The sequence below is a fragment of the Rhizopus delemar genome, genomic scaffold (assembly GCF_000149305.1).
Source record: "Rhizopus delemar RA 99-880 supercont3.2 genomic scaffold, whole genome shotgun sequence".
NCBI lineage: Eukaryota > Fungi > Mucoromycota > Mucoromycetes > Mucorales > Rhizopodaceae > Rhizopus > Rhizopus delemar.
The window spans coordinates 2,778,214-2,795,019 of record NW_027137828.1 but is presented as its reverse complement, the minus strand read 5'-3'; the positions used below and the strand labels follow the sequence as shown (position 1 = coordinate 2,795,019).

Sequence of the window (16,806 nt, the reverse complement as noted above, 5' to 3'; positions counted from 1 at the left end):
ACCACTACGGATGTCAATACATCACCCAATATTTACTTGTCACCGACTCGATCTCGCCGAAGAAGAATCGAGTATGAAATTCAAAACGAAGAACAAGAAGAGTACCAAGATGAGGATGAATAAATTGTTTTTTTTTACATATTGTTATTTATTTTTCAAACAAGCCAAAAAAATCGCTTTTTTTAGGTTTTTACGTAACAATCACTTACTATATTTGCAATAATTCTCAAATTTTAGAGATATTTTTTTTAATATTTTTTTTTTTTTTCACCTCACTTTTACGCCTTGAAGTCGACTTTTATATCAGTATATAAATAATATGTCAAATTTACTGTTCATAAAAATATAGTTATTTTTCCTTTGTTTATATTTTTTAAAAATGATTACCGTTTTTGTACAATGCTTCTAAATAAAAGTAATCACAGTTAAAAAAACAGATGAAAAAATAATGATTGGCTTAATCAATTCTTACTAATAAGTCGATATCCATTATGAATAAAAACTGATTCAGGTAGTAATTATTCTAAACTTTCACCCATCACTATTGATGTTCGATCTATCAGAATATAGATATAAAGGCGTCTATTTTTCGGGTGCTTTTTTACACTTTTTTACTCTTAGGTCTCATCACATATTGCTATAAATATTAGGATTGCATCAATACCATTACAATTAATATAAAAATTATGCATGATTAACTTCTATATACATAATGGATTGGTTATTAAAAACAGAAAGAAAATATACAAGCTAGAACACCTTATTGAACCTAATTTACATTAAAAAATTACTTCATTTGTAATTAATTTTTATCTGGAGTATTCTTCTATCTTGAGAGGGTCAAGCGATGTAAGCTGTTTGTGCGTCGTTCTTCTCGTGTAAGTGAAAAAAAGGGGATGTTGTTACAAGTATTCAGTAAGGTTTTCAGCCACAGCATTATCTAATGTACTTGTGTTCAAACAGCATCAACATAAATACTTCATTAATTAAAAGCCCAAAGCTAATCCGACATTTTAATACGACTAACAACTTAAGAAAAAAACTTTATAATAAATTTCTTCCATGTCTCAAAGTTTCGATTTTGTGCTAATGTCATAAGGGAAAAATGGTACAAGCCGACACATACGGTATAACACTTCAAAATGAAAATTTAGCTTGTCTTGATATACAACACATGGAAGAAATAAAAAGGATGTTCTTTGCTGCTTTAACGGTAAATTGACAAGTAAAGGGGAATTAGATTATTTTATCATAGTAAATATAAGGAGATTATCAGATTTTTTAATAACATATTCATTTTTAGATATTGCTGCTACTGTTTATCTTTTTTTTTTCTTTTTTTATTAGGTTAGTTACAAAGCTATATATAGCACCTTTCTTCGCTTGGGTAGGCTCTCTTGAGTTAAGAGGTCGTCCTCGAGGTTTCTTGTGTCTTACACTGTCATCCACCTTCTTTTTTTTTTTTTTTCTTCTACACTCAGTTTTGGTCTTCCTCTGGCCTCCCTTACATAATCTATATCATCGTTGTTACTGTAGCTGCTGTTGATAGTAATTTGCTCAACGTGTGATGTTTCCATTGCTGTTTACTTTTTCTTTCTCCTAGCAAGTTAAGAGATATCAGTAACGGGGGTTTTTTTTTTCCCCCTTTTAATTTGGAAAAAAAAAAAAAACTTTTTAAATTTTTTTTTTTCCCCTTTAAGGAAAGGCCCCCCCTTCCCTTTTTGGGGTGGAAAATTTTTTTGAAAAAAAATTTTTTTCTTAAAATTAAAAAAAAGGGGTTTAAGGGGGGGGGGGAAAAAAAAAAAAAAAAAAAAAAAAAAAAAAAAAAAAAAAAAAAAAAAAAAAAAAAAAAAAAAAAAAAAAAAAACCATGCCATATTATGGATGATTACTTACCATCAATCTCTTCATTAGAAGGAGAGTTGAGTAAATTTCTAAATCCTCTTAGCAAAGAGCTCTCAGAATCAGCAATCAGCACATCAGATATAATTGCCTGAACTCTACAATGTAGAGGATGTATCATAGTGCTTTTGCTATTACCTTCCATAGGATCGTTATCAACAGTCGTATTTGAAGCATTAGGAACTCTACCGGCTGCTTCGTCCAAAGGTGCTCTATTTTTATTACCCCTTATAACTTCTTGAAGAAAATCTAGTATTAAACAGAAAGCACAGTGTAAGCGATAGATCTTGCTGTTGTAGTTATAGCTTATTCGAGCCTATTACTTACTATGATAGTCACTTGAAGCACATTACATTGCTCCTGGAGCAGTACGATTTGAAGGGGTCTATCTTTTTGCTTCTTAAATTTTAAACTATATTGTGTCCAGCTTTGTTTTTGCAATTATATTACCAACAGAATCACATAATCCCAAATTAACCCAAGTTTTACGCACATGTATTAGCGTAAACTTTTTTTCTATCCTGATACAGAGATGTATATAAAAAGTAAAAAATGCAAAAAAAAAATGCCGCATCGAGTATTATTGTTTTTAAATAAAAATCAATTTATTTTAGTTTGAATTCAGAAAAGAGTGAATGTAAGGGATAGGAGTATAAATCAGCTTATTTTCTTGAACAACCTGTCTTGGCGGTGATTTCCTTGGGACAGGTAACTTCCTTGTAAGTCATGCTTGGGTTATCAGCGTTCTTGAACCAGTTGAATCTCCATTTACAACCAGCTTGGAGTGCGGAAGGAAGACTAGAGCAGTCAGATGCAGAAGAAATACCACCGTATCTCGAGCCCCAACCGTCATTGGGAGCACCCCATTGCTTGGAGCAACCATTGAAAATACCAACACCACCACCGGGCATTTGCAAGTCAAAGTGAGCACCAGTAGAGGAGCCAAGATCACCACCAGTGTTAGTGACTTGGATAACCATCTTCTTACCAGCAACAGAGGTAGAAGTGAAAGTAAGTTCGAAACAAGAACAGCACCAGCGAGATTCACCACCACCACTGATGGCAGCAGCAGCGAAACCATAGGCAAGATTATCGTTTACAGCCCAAGGCTGGTTGTCGTTACACATGTAACTGTTACCACCGTTACAGCCACTTTGGACATTGCTGTCACTAAGGGCAGTGACACCATCTTTGTTACAGGACTTGACAGGAGAACTGACATTGGCCTTACCGGGCCAGCTACAGGAGGCCTTACAGCAATCCCAATAACGAGTAGTGACACCGTTACCAGAGGCACCACCAGAGACAATGGAGTATTTGCCGCTAGAGTTAGAAGAGTTTGAAGCTTTGGCAGTAGTTGTAATTTCCTTAGCGGGAGCAGTGGTAGTAGTCGTTTTATGAGCGCTTTCAGAAGTTTTATTGCCATTGCTTTCAGGGGCAAGACATTGAGAGTAGTAATCGTTGCTTACTTTACAGGTGGATCCAGATTCGCAACAAGTAGGGCCATTCCAGTCCTTACCACCACATTGACCATACAGCTTGCTACATTTAGCAGCAGAGGCCATTTCAGTACCAAGGGCGAGAGCCAAGAGAGCGGAAGAGGTAATAGTAATAAACTTCATTTCTATATGTAAAAAAAGAATGGGAAGAGAAGTGGGTTATTGGAACATATTCGAAGAAATAATGTTGTCCTTTTATATGAAAGCAAAAAGTACAACATCTTACCAGAAATACAATTTCATAATATAACTGGATTGATCTTTCGATGTTCCCTGATTTTAGCGATTGGTTTTCCGATTATATTTGATTGCGTTTCATCCAGATCGGCCAATAACTAAAATTAGCAAAAAGGTCAGCATGAGGTCGTACGGATTTCAATAAGGATTCTATTTACGAAATTTTGAGTGATTATGTCAATGGTAGGAGATTCATATATTTTATGTGCTACATTTGTTCAATTTACACCTAAAATATAATTGACACGATAATACTTAATAATATAATAAAGAATGATAGAAATAAAGAGAGGAAAGGAAAAATGAAAGTCGCTTTTATATAATTTGGCATTAAGACCTACTTGTTCAGCAATCAAGTAACAAGCATTTACATATAATGATTTAAGGCTCATTACACTTTGTGTAGTCAATTTCAATTATTTAATATTCTCTTCCGTTTTTTTTTTTTTTTTTTTTCATGACACGAGCGAAATCTAACAATGAGGGCAGCTTACAATACTTTTCTTCGTTTTCTTCTTTCAATTGCATCCAATGCAGCAGAAAGCAAAGTCTTTGAAGAGAAAATATGCTACCGTCTCCAAAAGCTGCTATTTTTGTTGAAAACAATAGGATGCTTCCCTTTTTTTTTTTTTTTTCCTTCGATGTACCGTACCTTTCTTACATAAGCGTACCCAATGTAAAGCATTGCGCAACCATTATTTTTATAAAATGATCAATGTAATTTCGCATAAATTAATTAAAGTATGACAGCCAGCGTATTAAACTATGGCATCTCTTTTTATTGTGTACCTTTACCAAAGCAAATGTGCTACTCCCGTAGATTCCCAACCGTTTGGTTGAATATTTATGTGAAATAACAAGATGAGTGGTAATTATGCTATACCCTATTTGTTTTTTTTTTGGCAATTGAACAAATGCAAAAGGCCCAAATACAGTTTCTCATTTTATAGATACAAAAGATATATATTTTGCCTTTATTAAGTTTTTCCTTGCTTTGTAACAACTTATTTGAATAATATCACGGCGTGTCTTATCTGTTTAAATCAAGTTTAGTGTATACCAAAAACGGGCCTAGAATGCTTTAAACTTCCAGAACTTAAACGATTGAGAGCTCCCCAGTAAATTTATTGTAATTTGTATCGTATCACGCTTGCTTGCTGTAGTCAATCTTTCCGAAAAGCTAAGAGCAAAAAGGTCATGCTTATGTAACAAGCATGCTCGGGTCTACCAACGGTCATATGAGGCGTTTAAAAATAGAGAAGCAGAAGATGCCTTCTTTTTTTTTTTGATGGAACTACTTTGGATTTTTCTTTTTTGGAAGGTTTTCTCAAAGCTACATGTAGAATTGCTGACGAATGAATAGCTCCTATAATGGTGTGCGAGGAGGATCTGGTTTTGGATATCTTTACCACTGCACGAGTCCCACTTGCAGATCTAGCCCATTTAAACCTCATGTTGATATTAAGATCAGCTTCGTCTATAAAAATTACTATCTTTCCATTCCATACATTATTCGAATCTATCTTGCAAGCTTTTAGGGAACTTCTGTCAGCAGATTTAAAGGTTGGCTTCTTTATGTTTAAGCACAACTTGTCTTTTAAATAATTAAGATGAGACTTTGAGATGCTAAGATTTTCAAAGTTCATGGTCAAACTATCTACAACATTGTCTGTAAATATCTGTGGATGTTTGTCAATCAGTTTACGGATATGTTGATCATGTTCTTGTGTTGATGCTTTTTCACGACCATTATTCAAAACTGACTTTTTGTATGGATACTCCTCACTGTCCTTATACTCTCTCCGCCATCGTTGTGCAAAACGTTCATTTATTCCAAGTTCTCTACCGGCTTTGGCTGTCATTCCCCTTTGCCTTACACTTTCAATCATTATGTTGATCCATTTCTCCCCTTAAACTGTCATCGTGATTATTATATTGTACCTTAGGTTCTGCAGCTACAAATCTTATAGAAGCCCTTTTATCTTTTGTTAAATCGGATGGCTTTGATTTTAAGTAGGTATCTTGACTAGTTGTTGTCTCCAATGCTATATTGGGATCTGCGACATCTGCTAATACAGATTAAAAAGATATCCGTCATATAAAAGGCATTGTCTCTAGATCAATCGAAATATCACAAAAGGAATTAAGACCGAGCTCTAAGTTTTAAATAGGTTGTAGTAGACATGAATTTAGGACATCAAAGCTATTTATAGTAAGCATTAAACGAGCTTTTATTATTACAAACTCTTTATTCTACTGGTCTATTTAGGTCTGTAATTTTTGTAAGAACAACGGCTTACGTCCAACGAAGCTCTCAGACAGAAAGTATACCAACAGTCTATTCCATTGTAAAACCTGCCATATACTTTGGAATAAAGAATTCAAGCACGAACAAAGTTATCCAAAACACATCACTTTCCGTCTGGGAGAGTCAAGGAAGACGGTCCATCTTCCAACAAGGGATCACCGTAGTAAATACAGTTTCATCTTCACAGGTGATTTAGATGTTTACAAGGCAAGATATTTAATATTAAATTTCCGTGCGTCTTGCAGTTGATACTCTTCTTTTTATCCAAAAATGACTCTTTCCTTGTCTGAAATCATTTTTATTTTGGTGTTAAAGTAAAAACACTATAGCAAATGAACCAGCACAATCGAGTCAATCTCGTATATCCTTTATCCAAACTAATGAGGATCATGATCAATTTGCTCTTTTAATTTCAGTGACCATCTTCTCACGCATTTATGCACATAGTCTACATCTTTTTACCTATTCTGGAAATTCATTTTATAATTGGACCTCTACTAATTTAGTATGACCCATTGAATATTTTAAAGAGCATAAAGATTGACTTGTGTTCTTCTCTTTTAATAACACATATAGTCTTTTAGGCTTGTCTTGAGAGATAGAGACCAAAGAAGAAGCTCATTGAACGGAAGTTGAAATACTTTTTAAAAAACGAATTACAGACAGTATGCATTACTGCTGTAATTATAAGCCCGTGGTGTGTCTGAGTGAGAGAAGGATGGTATGACGGCTTTAATGTTAGTCATAAATTGGTCTCGAGATACATCTTGTCGTTTTTCGGTTTTTAAAAAAAAGAAGAGATACAAGTTTTTTTGATTGGATAAAACGACTATTTTTTTGATTTAAGAGGAAATTAAAATTCATAGCTTCCTTCTCCTTTTTTCTTTTTTTTTTTTTTTTTATAAAAATGACAATTGTGTATGGGTCGATTAATAATAAAAATGGGCTGATAACGGATGATGAAAGAGATTTATTACAAGAAAATAAGCCTGGTTATGGCACAAGATCAAAAACTGAAGGTGCCTTTAGTTTAGTCAATTCGACAGTTGGTTCTGGTATTATTGGTTTACCCTTTGCTATCTATTTAGCTGGGTTCTGGACTGCTATCGTTTTATCTATCATGGTAGCTGCTATATCACAACTTGGTCTGTACATGTTGGTCTTATCAGGACAACGCTCAGGTACTTATAAACTTGCAACTTTGATGGAGCATGTCATTGGTCGGCCAGGTTATCATTTCTTGAATTTTTTGGTTCTAATTCAAGCAGCTGGTGCATGTGTTAGTTATTATATTCGTAAGTCTTTGCTCTCTCACTTTTTTTTTTTTTTTTTTTTTTTTTTTTCATTTTAATCTGTTGAACTGATAAAGAAAGAAAATAGTATTAGGTGACACAATTCCTGTACTCTTACAGTTATATTTTCCTGATCATCCAAATCTTACACAACGATCACTTGTAATCGGACTAATTGCGATATGCTTTGTAAGTGTTCTTTATTTTATTATTTAGACTGCTTATGTTAATTATTTAAAAAAGGTTTTACCCCTCAACTTATCAAGGTCATTAGGTGCATTATCAAAATGGTCAATTTTATCAGTCCTCTGTTTACCAGTCATCATTATTGCACTTATCTGGCGTGCTCCTACTTATGCCAAGTCTCATGATGCACCACTTAACTGGCAAAGTCCCGATATCTTTGGAGCATTAGGCATTCTTGCATTTGCTTTTGCTTGTCCACATGTGTGCTTTAGTGTTTATCTAAGTTTGAAACAACAAGCGATTGAATCCTGGAAGATGACGACAACATTGGCTTCAATCATCACCTGGATCATTTCAATCTCTTTTGCTGCTATCGGCTACCTTAGCTTTGGAGTTGATGTCCAACCAAACTTATTTTTAAATTTTCCACCGGATGATCTTGTTGTGAATGTCGCTAGATTTGCTTTAGGATTTAGTATGATATTAACCATACCGTGAGTAGACTGAAGTTTATTGAATAATCAAAAAAAAAAAAATTAATATTTGTCTAGAATGGCATTTCATCCAACAAGAGAGGCGATTCAAAAATTATTAGGATTTGAAACAGCAGAAAGACAACCGAACAAGATTGAACATTATGTTGTGACATTAATGCTGTTTATAATCATCACTACACTTGGTATCACCATTCGATCACTTGGTAAAGTATATGCCTTGATTGGTGGATTTGCTGCTACTTGTTTAGCCTATATTTTACCCTCTATTGCATACCTAATCACAAGACGACAACCTTATTCAACTATTCCTATCATAGACAATGATCTATCTGATGATGAGATAACCAACATAAAAGTACCTTGGATGATCCATCAAGATTCATCCTCTTCTACTTCCTCATCCATCACATTGGATCCTATACCCAAATTTGGATTATTGGATGTTGCAGCTATATTCACACTTCTTTGGGGTGTCATTGTTATGATCTTTGCAACATCCGGTGCTTTGAAATAATACCTTTCACATCACCCTTTCTTTTTCTCTCTTTTTTTTGTACATAAACATAATAGTTCACATAAAAATGACTTTTTTTATTTAAAGTTCTCCACAGTCCACAATAACAACACGTTTGGATGGTTTTCCACTGGCTGATCCACATCTTTCCATCTCTCTAACAACATTCATACCTGACACAACCTGTCCAAATACGACATGTTTACCATCTAACCAAGTTGTCTTTTCTGTACAAATAAAGAATTGACTTCCATTGGTGTTTGATCCAGCATTTGCCATGGATAAAGTACCCTAATAAATACAAAAAAGGTCAATCATCATCGGTTATCCTTTTAAATAGAACTTACAGGTCCAGTATGCTTCAAGACAAAATTCTCATCTTCAAATTTTCCACCATAAATAGATTTCCCACCAGTTCCATTACCTTTTGTGAAATCACCACCTTGGCACATGAACTGAGGAATGATACGGTGAAATGAGGATTTTTTATATCCAAATCCTGCTTCTCCAGTACACAATGCTCGAAAGTTTTCTATCAAACTTGTTAGCTTAATACAAATCTCTCTCTTTTTGTTTTCTGTCTTACCAGCCGTCTTGGGTACAACATCGCCACGAAGTTCGATTTCAATACGACCAGCCAAGGTGTTTCCTATTTGAATATCCAAATAAACACGAGATTTTTTCCCTCTTTTCTCGCTTGAGGGTATATAAGATGACACCTCTTTCTTTTCACTGGTTGTCTCTTGATTGTTTTCTTTCTCGTCTTCTTGTTTTTCTTCAACATCTTCAACATTTCCATACTTTTGTAACCATGATTCATCCGTCCAAACTATACATTTCAAACTTACGCTCAGCTTTTCCTCTTTTCTCTTTTTATTTTATTTTACCTGCGCGGTTAGATGTAGTCGTGACATTAATAGTTTTAGCAAGTTGCACCTTGATCACTTTGCCGTATAATTCAGATAGATGCATATTGTCCATTGCTGCCTGACAATCCTCAGCAAGTTCATATTCGACAAAACCAAAACCTCTGTGTATATTGTTTGCTAATCAAAGTTGAATAAGTACTCATACGTGTACAATTTTCTGTTTTTCATTCTAAACCTATTTACAATCTATTTCTGTGTCGGTTGCCATTTGAACAGCAATGATTTCACCAAAAGGAATAAAGGCTGCATGTAAAACTGCTTCATTGACCTGTTGATCAAGCCCACCTAACATAAAAAATTAAGTCTTTATATTTTATTTCTTTATTCAGATTTATGTTATTTTACTTATATAAAGAGTTGTTTTATTATTCTTGGTGATGTTTACAGAGGGCATAATAAGAAAGAGAAGGACCTGTTTAAACCATAAAATGAGAATGAATTCTCACTTAAACAGTAAACCAAGTCACAATCATTTAATCCATAGAATCGTGTGGATTTTTCTTTTTCTTTAACTGGCTTTTTTTTTTGTGTGTGCATACATGGGACGTTCACCTTCTCCAAAATACTCTAGTCGTCACCGAGATTATAGAGATCTAGACAGGCCGCGCTCAAGGTCACGTTCACTATCACCTCGCAGAAGACGTCGAGATAGTTATAGTAGATCTCCATCTCCAAGAAGAAGAAGAAGAAGCAGATCACCTTATAGTAAAAGAAGAGGTCCAAGCAGATACAGTAGAAGTCCGTCTCCAAGAAGAGGCGGTAGAAGTCAATACAGTAGGAGTCCATCAAGAAGAAAATATAGCCCTGACCGTAGAGGTAAGGAAACGAACATAGAATGCTGAAGATATCTAATCTCTCGGGGGACAGAACGTGGTAGATACAGAAGTCGTAGCCGTTCGCATTCACCTGACCGTCGTCGCAGATCAGAATCCAGAAAACGTAAAGATTTTGACAAGGAAAAAGAAAAAGAGGAGTATGAGGAAATGGAAGAAGTAGAGGGTGAAGAGGATGGAGAAGAAGATGAAGAAACAAAGATGATGAAACTCATGGGATTTGGTGGATTCGATACAACAAAGAACAAAAAGGTACCTGGCGCAGATGTTTCTGGAGCCAAGATTCGCAAGGCAATCAAATATCGACAATACATGAATCGTAGAGGTGGATTTAACAGGTAAAAAAAAAGGGGAGGATACACAAACCACAGCATTTTTCTAATTATCTATGATTTATCAGACCATTGGACAATTAATATCTTTTTTTTTTTTTTTTTTTTTTTTTACTAAACTGTTTTCTTCCTATTGCTCTTAGTAACTTAATATATGTTTTTCATGTTTGCATGTACTTTGTTTGATTTTCCTTGTATTTTATTCAATTAGGTTGATTGGAGAATTTAACTTTTAAATAAATATTTCAAACAGCTAGAAAGTTGAAATACAAGCTGCATCAGTAAGAATATAAAGGACGCATGATCAAAGATATTCAGAATAGTCCAGTTGTCCCATGTGTGTGTTCAACGCTTTAGGGTATTTAAATAATGAATAGGTACTAAAAAAAAGCCATTCTCTGTCATAATATGTTACTATTAGGAACACAAAAACACGCCTTGTATTTTAAAATCAAAAGTCTATATGTTGCAAGGGTGGAGGAGGAGGTTTTCTGGAAAGAAACGAGAAACACAATGAACATAACTCGGTTTCATGAAAAAAAAAGTACTTTTTGAGACTGATCTTTATTTCAGTTTAAGTTGAAGTAAATTTATTCTAATTGAAGGCAGGTATTTATATCTTATTGAGTGAGTGGCTTGATATCTTTTATTGTAAGCGTTTTTCTAATCTTCAGGTACTTTAGCAAGCGTCATCTCTAATTATGACTATGAAAACTTTTCATTTGTTCTTTTGTATGTCTGTCATAGACTATCTTTTTATTCTGGGAATCCCTCACTGATTTGAATAACGTTACTTCAATTATGTGAAAGATTAGCAATATTCCTGACATTGGATTGGATTTGGTTATTTTAGTTGATACTTCTTCTTATCAAAGAACTTCTCATGAGTACAATACATATTCTTTTAGAATATGTTTAATTGGAATTGATTGTATGATCTTATCTAAATAGACTTATATTTTATTTTAGTTATGATCTTGTATTAAGATTTATCTTTATAAATGTCAACTACAATGTTATACTCCAAAGATAACCATTGTATAGCAATCTGTCGTATTCTAACATAATTTAAAAATGATTCATTGTGTTATCTCGTAAGAATAAAAAGACTATAAAATTCAACGAGATTTAAAAAGTTACATTTTTATTTAATATCATTTTATCTAGTATTTAAATCCTTTAATGAAGGTTCAATTAAATCCTTTTTAAGATACTTTAGTTAATGACTGCAATAAATCTTTGTGAAGCATTCACTACTCTGATTTTTTATAAATTGAATATGAACCATGTTTAAAGTATGTTGGAATACGACACTGTATCTTATTGACATGTCAAAACATGACACCATCGTAACATTTATGAGATCAACTTTACTTCCATTGCGATCGAATGATAAAGCACCTGTCAAGAAATTTTATAGAACCTTCAAAACCATTTTCTAATTCGGACTTAGTATGATCACTGGTTAAGCATAAGTAAATTCTCAGTACATAGGGTGATGCAACAATACGTCATCAAAAATTTCGGAGTTTAAATATTTAGAATTTGAACCTATTCTATTTAAGCTATATAGCAACAAAAAGGTCCTATAGTGTAATGGTTATCATATCGGTCTTTGAATCCGGTGATCCGAGTTCGATTCTCGGTGGGACCTTCTTTATTTTTCTATTTTGAGCCTTGGTGGGGTGTGTGTAGTGTTATCTAACGTTTGTCAATGAAGATATTGTATTGTAGCGAAGAAACTTACAACGTTGATGCCAACAAAGGCTGCGGTTTGTGATTTTATTTACTTTAAACCTTATTCATTTTTTTGAACTTTATTTCAAAATCAAACTTTATATCGAAATGAAACTTTATGTCAATTTTCTTCAGGTGAATGATGATGTTGTAGCGAAGAAACTTACAATGTTAATGCCAATGTGACGAAGCAAATGATAATATTGGTGCCAATGATGATTGCGTCTTGTGAGTTCCTATATTGAATCTATTCAATTTTTGAACCTTATTTAATATTTGGACCTTATTTCAAAAATCGAACCTTACTTCAAAAATCAAATCTTATTTTCGTTTGTCTATAAAACAGACAAGTTTTTATTTCTATTTTACTTCACTTCTCTTGACTTCTCTAGTATTTACTTATCTTAAACAAATTAAATATACTTTATCAATAAATCAAGCATCTTTATCTCTGAATCTTTTGGTATAACTCTCTTAAAACACAAGCAAGACGAGTCCCTTGAAGCCAATTATCTTCATTGTAAACATTCTTAAAAACACTTATTAAATTACTACAAACAAGTCTGATCTACTTAACAAGGTCTGGTGGTCACTCACAACAAGCGAATCCAATATCAATACTTTAACTCAAGTCTTATTATTTTTTTTCTTTTTTTTTTTTTAACTTTATTCTATTTCAAGACCGTCAACTCTTACAAGCCATTAAAGGAAGAAAAACTACAGTGTTGGCATATCTTGAATAAGCCAGATAAGCTTTTATAACAAAAACCCTTGATTTCTTTTTACAACTATCTACAAGATAAATACCCTAAAGTCAAACTAACATCTTTGTGACCTTTTATCTTGCTTAAGAAAATTATATTGTTTATTCAATTACCTGTTTAATTTTTCATTACAATATCTAATGGCTATTTAAACAAATTATTTTCTCCATTTAAAGCCTTGATTTTACTGAAGATATTCAAAAAGTACTTAAACTACAAGGCCGAAGCAGGAATTTAGAACTGCTACATTATACTGTTTAATTTGAATACTTAAGATAATTAATAAGCTCGCATAACTCCAAATTTTAACTAAAACTAGGATAACCACGAATTCATTTAATATATATCTTTAGAGTCCAAAAGTGTTTTAGGATCAGAAAGTCATATAAATTCAAATAACATTTATTATTACAACCAAAAAAATCTTTTTTAGTTTTTTATTTTTGATTAAATTTGATTTAATCTTATTTTATTAATAAACTTTCCTTGCGAAGCTTCTTTTATTCTTCTTTATTCTTTCTTTGATCAGCAAGAATAGAAGGTTCTTTAAAATACGAATATAATTTGATCAATTTAGCAGTATCTGGTGAGCAAGCAAACTCAAAATAAACATATTGCTTCTTCTGGAGCCAGAATTTACTTTAACGTTTGGTCTTATATTAAGACTCTGTGAAACTACCTTTTTTACAGAAGTTCAAAAGTACAAATTCAATATATTTTATTTTGATAATTTTTTTGTTACATTTATTTATCTTTTTGTTTTGATTTACTCAAATATAATCTGATCTACTTAACAAAATATAATATTTACTTACAGCATGTCAAGCTACAAGGTTTTCTCAGAGCACTACATACAGTTGGGTTCAACCTTTATTTTTTATCAAAGCTCTAAGAAAATCTCTAGCTGATACCTACAGCTTATAGACAACAGTAATTTTGGAGCCGCTTGTATGTTTATTAAAACTCTACATTTTCATGTTTACTTTCATATATATTTTATCATTGTCAGCAAAGAAAATTTTAATGCACATAGAACAAATATCAATCAGGAACTGATTCTTGCTGCCAATTACCAAAGAAAATTCCTTTAATTTCGCTTCTAGTTCTTACAGGATATTTCTTTAACTCAATAGATAAATATAATGTATAGAGGCTTGACCAGAGAATATTTGTAACATTTCTTTATGATTGTCTTGAAAGTAGAATTGAGGATAAACCATCTGAATTTGATGTGACAAAGGATGTAAAAATGAAAGCTTATAAAGACACATGACAAACAATGCCCTACTGTTTGCTACGACCGCGTAAGCAACCATTATGCTCTTATTGATAAAGACATTTTTTGATAGCCAGTAAATATTTTACTTCCTTTTGTATAGCTTTTAGGCCGTAAATACACTTCCAACTTACAAAATACAGCAACGCTTTCTTAACGAGACAACAGTGTGACATAAAAGTCGCTCCCTACTGTAACCTTTTCAAGTAACATCTGAAGTTAAACATTAGAATTTTTTTTTATGGATGAAAATTTTAATATTTATTAAATTCATCAAAGAGTATAAGGATTAAGAGCGATACAAGTGTATGAAACAGTGAATTATCACGAAAATACAAAAGAAATTAGCATAAAGAATTATAAGCAGATAGTTTCAATAGTTCCTTCTGAATTTGATTGAGGACAATCTCATCCACGACAGGAGTCTGTTCAAAGAATTGTTGCCAGTGGGCTTTCCAATTGAATCGAATGACTGTAGCAAAAAAATCATAGATTGTAAACTTGTTATGATAGTGTAAGATGTAATACTTGGATAATCTAAGTGTGGATAAATCCTCAAATATTGAGCTATAGTTGGGATCTTTAGGATTTGACAAGTATTTCTTGAAGGCTGCGTTCGACAAGTCTTGTTTTTGAATACAAGTAAAGAGCATATGCTGCTCTGTTTCCGGTAGCTTGCACAATTGGCAGTAATCGTCGTCTACCTTTGCTGGGATGATTCTATGCAAATTGGCGCGAGTGGATAATTTCTTATGAAGAAGTCTGTACCATACATTTCTAGGAATATGGTGCATAGGGCTATTGATAAAAGCTTTCCGGTTGTTAGGACTTATATTTGTGATTTGTGAGTTTGAGTTGAAGCTGAACATTGTCTTTAGTTGACGATTCTTCAATGCTGTTATATTGATATCTTCATAGCTCATCTGTTGAATTAAACATTAGAATGAACCCTACAGTACTTCTACTTTAGTATTTTCTAGACGAATTAAAATTGCTTATTTCATCCATTTGTGTACCTTTATTTCGACCAAATCAGAAAGAACTTTTCGACTAAAAATAAAAACAAGTTCGACCAAGCTGCAATGAGCTTTCAACTGCATGGTCAAAATAAAGAAATTCTTCTTTATTTAAACAACGCTCAAAGAAGGATTCGGCGTGCCTAATCTAGCCTTGACAGTCCTCAAGTGTCACTTGCTCTGCAGCCTCTCTTATCCTTGCTACTAAGTTATCGCGATCTGTCATTGGAGATCTGCGAACAAGTGTCTTTACCTTGGCCCAAAACTCTTCTATTGGATTTAAGAAAGAGGAGTAAGGTGGAAGGTATATTATTCTATACTCCCTCTTGCTGCCCTCCTCTATGATCTTTTCAGGTTTATGGATAGGTGCATTATCCACGACTAAGTTGCAACCCTTCAAGTTGTGTTTATCAAGGACATCCATGACGTGTATAAGAAATGCCATGAATTCTTTCTACTTTGTACCAGCTTTAGTTACCTTCAGCCCAACATTGGCGACACCAAGAGAACAAATTGCGCCTAGTATAGAAACTGACGGTCCCCTGGTGGTTGCTACTACAACTTTTGCGGGCTCACCTTTCTTTGATCTGCCCTGACTTCTTACAGTATGAAAATTGAATCCAGCTTCATCAATGAAGATACAGTTTTGCATAAAACTGATATTGGAGTCTTTAATCCACGCCTCAGCAGCTCTAAATCTTAGTTCAATAACTTCAGGAGAGTTTCGTTTGGCAGGAATCTTTGTAATTCTTTTTAACGTGTAAGAGCAGCCTTCTTTCAGGTGTTTATCCTCGCCAGATTTAGAAATACTAAAGCCCTCAAATTTATCACTGAGGGCGTCAACCGTTTGATCTAGCGTAACTACCGGGTTATTGTCAATGAATTCTTCCAAAAACTTCATATGCTCTTCCTTCATCTTGCGAAGATACTGGTTCTTTTTTGACTGCTTTTCAATAGCACTATCTGCTTCTAAAGCCTCTTCTTTTTTGGATGCTTCTTTTGCTTCTTTAACCTAAGACTTCAAGGTAGATACAGGTATACCATACTTCTCTCCAAACTTGCTGTAACTAAGGGGAGTAAACATATACGTCTGGATAGCCCTGTCCTTTCTTTCTCTGTGTAATTCTGGTACTGCTGCCTATTAGTTTTCTTCTTAGCTCTTTTTTCTTCCACTATGTTAACTTGTGATTTTTGAACTTGGTTTGAGACTTCTGTATTGAAAACTTCATACATTTGAAATTTGTTTTGATCATTAAACTCGTAGACGTTACCAGATTCACTCACTAACAAAAGATTAATAAAAGAAATTTTAGTTGAACACTCATTGCAGCTTGGTCGAACTTGTTTTTATTTTTACTCGAAAAGTTCTTACTAATTTAGTCGAAATACAGGTACACAAATGGACGAAATAAGCAAGTTCATTTGGTCGAAATGAGACGTCACTTTTGAAAACGCCTAACTCAAACTTCCCTTTTTTTTTTTTTT

The 16,806-nt window shown here is 33.4% G+C and overlaps 8 protein-coding genes and 1 non-coding gene across 9 annotated transcripts; 3 read left to right on the top strand and 6 right to left on the bottom strand.

Moving 5' to 3' along the window:
* Positions 1 to 1,887: 1,887 nt before the first annotated feature.
* RO3G_03325 (uncharacterized protein) lies at positions 1,888 to 2,396 on the bottom strand (the record flags this gene model as incomplete). Its single annotated transcript, XM_067657916.1, has 3 exons — positions 1,888 to 1,997; positions 2,040 to 2,217; positions 2,352 to 2,396. The coding sequence occupies 3 exons, from the start codon at positions 2,394 to 2,396 to the stop codon at positions 1,888 to 1,890; spliced, it is 333 nt and encodes a 110-aa protein (XP_067514017.1).
* A 167-nt stretch (positions 2,397 to 2,563) lies between these two features.
* RO3G_03324 (uncharacterized protein) lies at positions 2,564 to 3,523 on the bottom strand (the record flags this gene model as incomplete). The annotated part of the gene is made up of 1 exon (XM_067657915.1): positions 2,564 to 3,523. The coding sequence occupies one exon, from the start codon at positions 3,521 to 3,523 to the stop codon at positions 2,564 to 2,566; it is 960 nt and encodes a 319-aa protein (XP_067514016.1).
* Positions 3,524 to 5,087: 1,564 nt separating this feature from the next.
* Positions 5,088 to 5,526, bottom strand: RO3G_03323 (uncharacterized protein; the record flags this gene model as incomplete). The annotated part of the gene is made up of 2 exons (XM_067657914.1): positions 5,088 to 5,114; positions 5,146 to 5,526. 2 exons carry the CDS (start codon positions 5,524 to 5,526, stop codon positions 5,088 to 5,090), a joined length of 408 nt encoding a protein of 135 aa, XP_067514015.1.
* A 1,326-nt stretch (positions 5,527 to 6,852) lies between these two features.
* On the top strand, positions 6,853 to 7,921 carry RO3G_03322 (uncharacterized protein; the record flags this gene model as incomplete). The annotated part of the gene is made up of 3 exons (XM_067657913.1): positions 6,853 to 7,240; positions 7,332 to 7,399; positions 7,454 to 7,921. 3 exons carry the CDS (start codon positions 6,853 to 6,855, stop codon positions 7,919 to 7,921), a joined length of 924 nt encoding a protein of 307 aa, XP_067514014.1.
* A 594-nt stretch (positions 7,922 to 8,515) lies between these two features.
* Positions 8,516 to 9,757, bottom strand: RO3G_03321 (peptidyl-prolyl cis-trans isomerase E; the record flags this gene model as incomplete). Its single annotated transcript, XM_067657912.1, has 6 exons — positions 8,516 to 8,725; positions 8,782 to 8,966; positions 9,021 to 9,263; positions 9,322 to 9,480; positions 9,547 to 9,648; positions 9,709 to 9,757. 6 exons carry the CDS (start codon positions 9,755 to 9,757, stop codon positions 8,516 to 8,518), a joined length of 948 nt encoding a protein of 315 aa, XP_067514013.1.
* A 589-nt stretch (positions 9,758 to 10,346) lies between these two features.
* On the top strand, positions 10,347 to 10,612 carry RO3G_03320 (uncharacterized protein; the record flags this gene model as incomplete). The annotated part of the gene is made up of 2 exons (XM_067657911.1): positions 10,347 to 10,534; positions 10,597 to 10,612. 2 exons carry the CDS (start codon positions 10,347 to 10,349, stop codon positions 10,610 to 10,612), a joined length of 204 nt encoding a protein of 67 aa, XP_067514012.1.
* A 1,498-nt stretch (positions 10,613 to 12,110) lies between these two features.
* Positions 12,111 to 12,182, top strand: RO3G_19031. The gene has a single exon. It is a non-coding gene; the product is annotated as a tRNA-Gln (tRNA).
* Positions 12,183 to 14,649: 2,467 nt separating this feature from the next.
* Positions 14,650 to 15,174, bottom strand: RO3G_03319 (uncharacterized protein; the record flags this gene model as incomplete). Its single annotated transcript, XM_067657910.1, has 1 exon — positions 14,650 to 15,174. The coding sequence occupies one exon, from the start codon at positions 15,172 to 15,174 to the stop codon at positions 14,650 to 14,652; it is 525 nt and encodes a 174-aa protein (XP_067514011.1).
* Positions 15,175 to 15,775: 601 nt separating this feature from the next.
* RO3G_03318 (uncharacterized protein) lies at positions 15,776 to 16,237 on the bottom strand (the record flags this gene model as incomplete). The annotated part of the gene is made up of 1 exon (XM_067657909.1): positions 15,776 to 16,237. The coding sequence occupies one exon, from the start codon at positions 16,235 to 16,237 to the stop codon at positions 15,776 to 15,778; it is 462 nt and encodes a 153-aa protein (XP_067514010.1).
* Between the last annotated feature and the right edge of the window lie 569 nt (positions 16,238 to 16,806).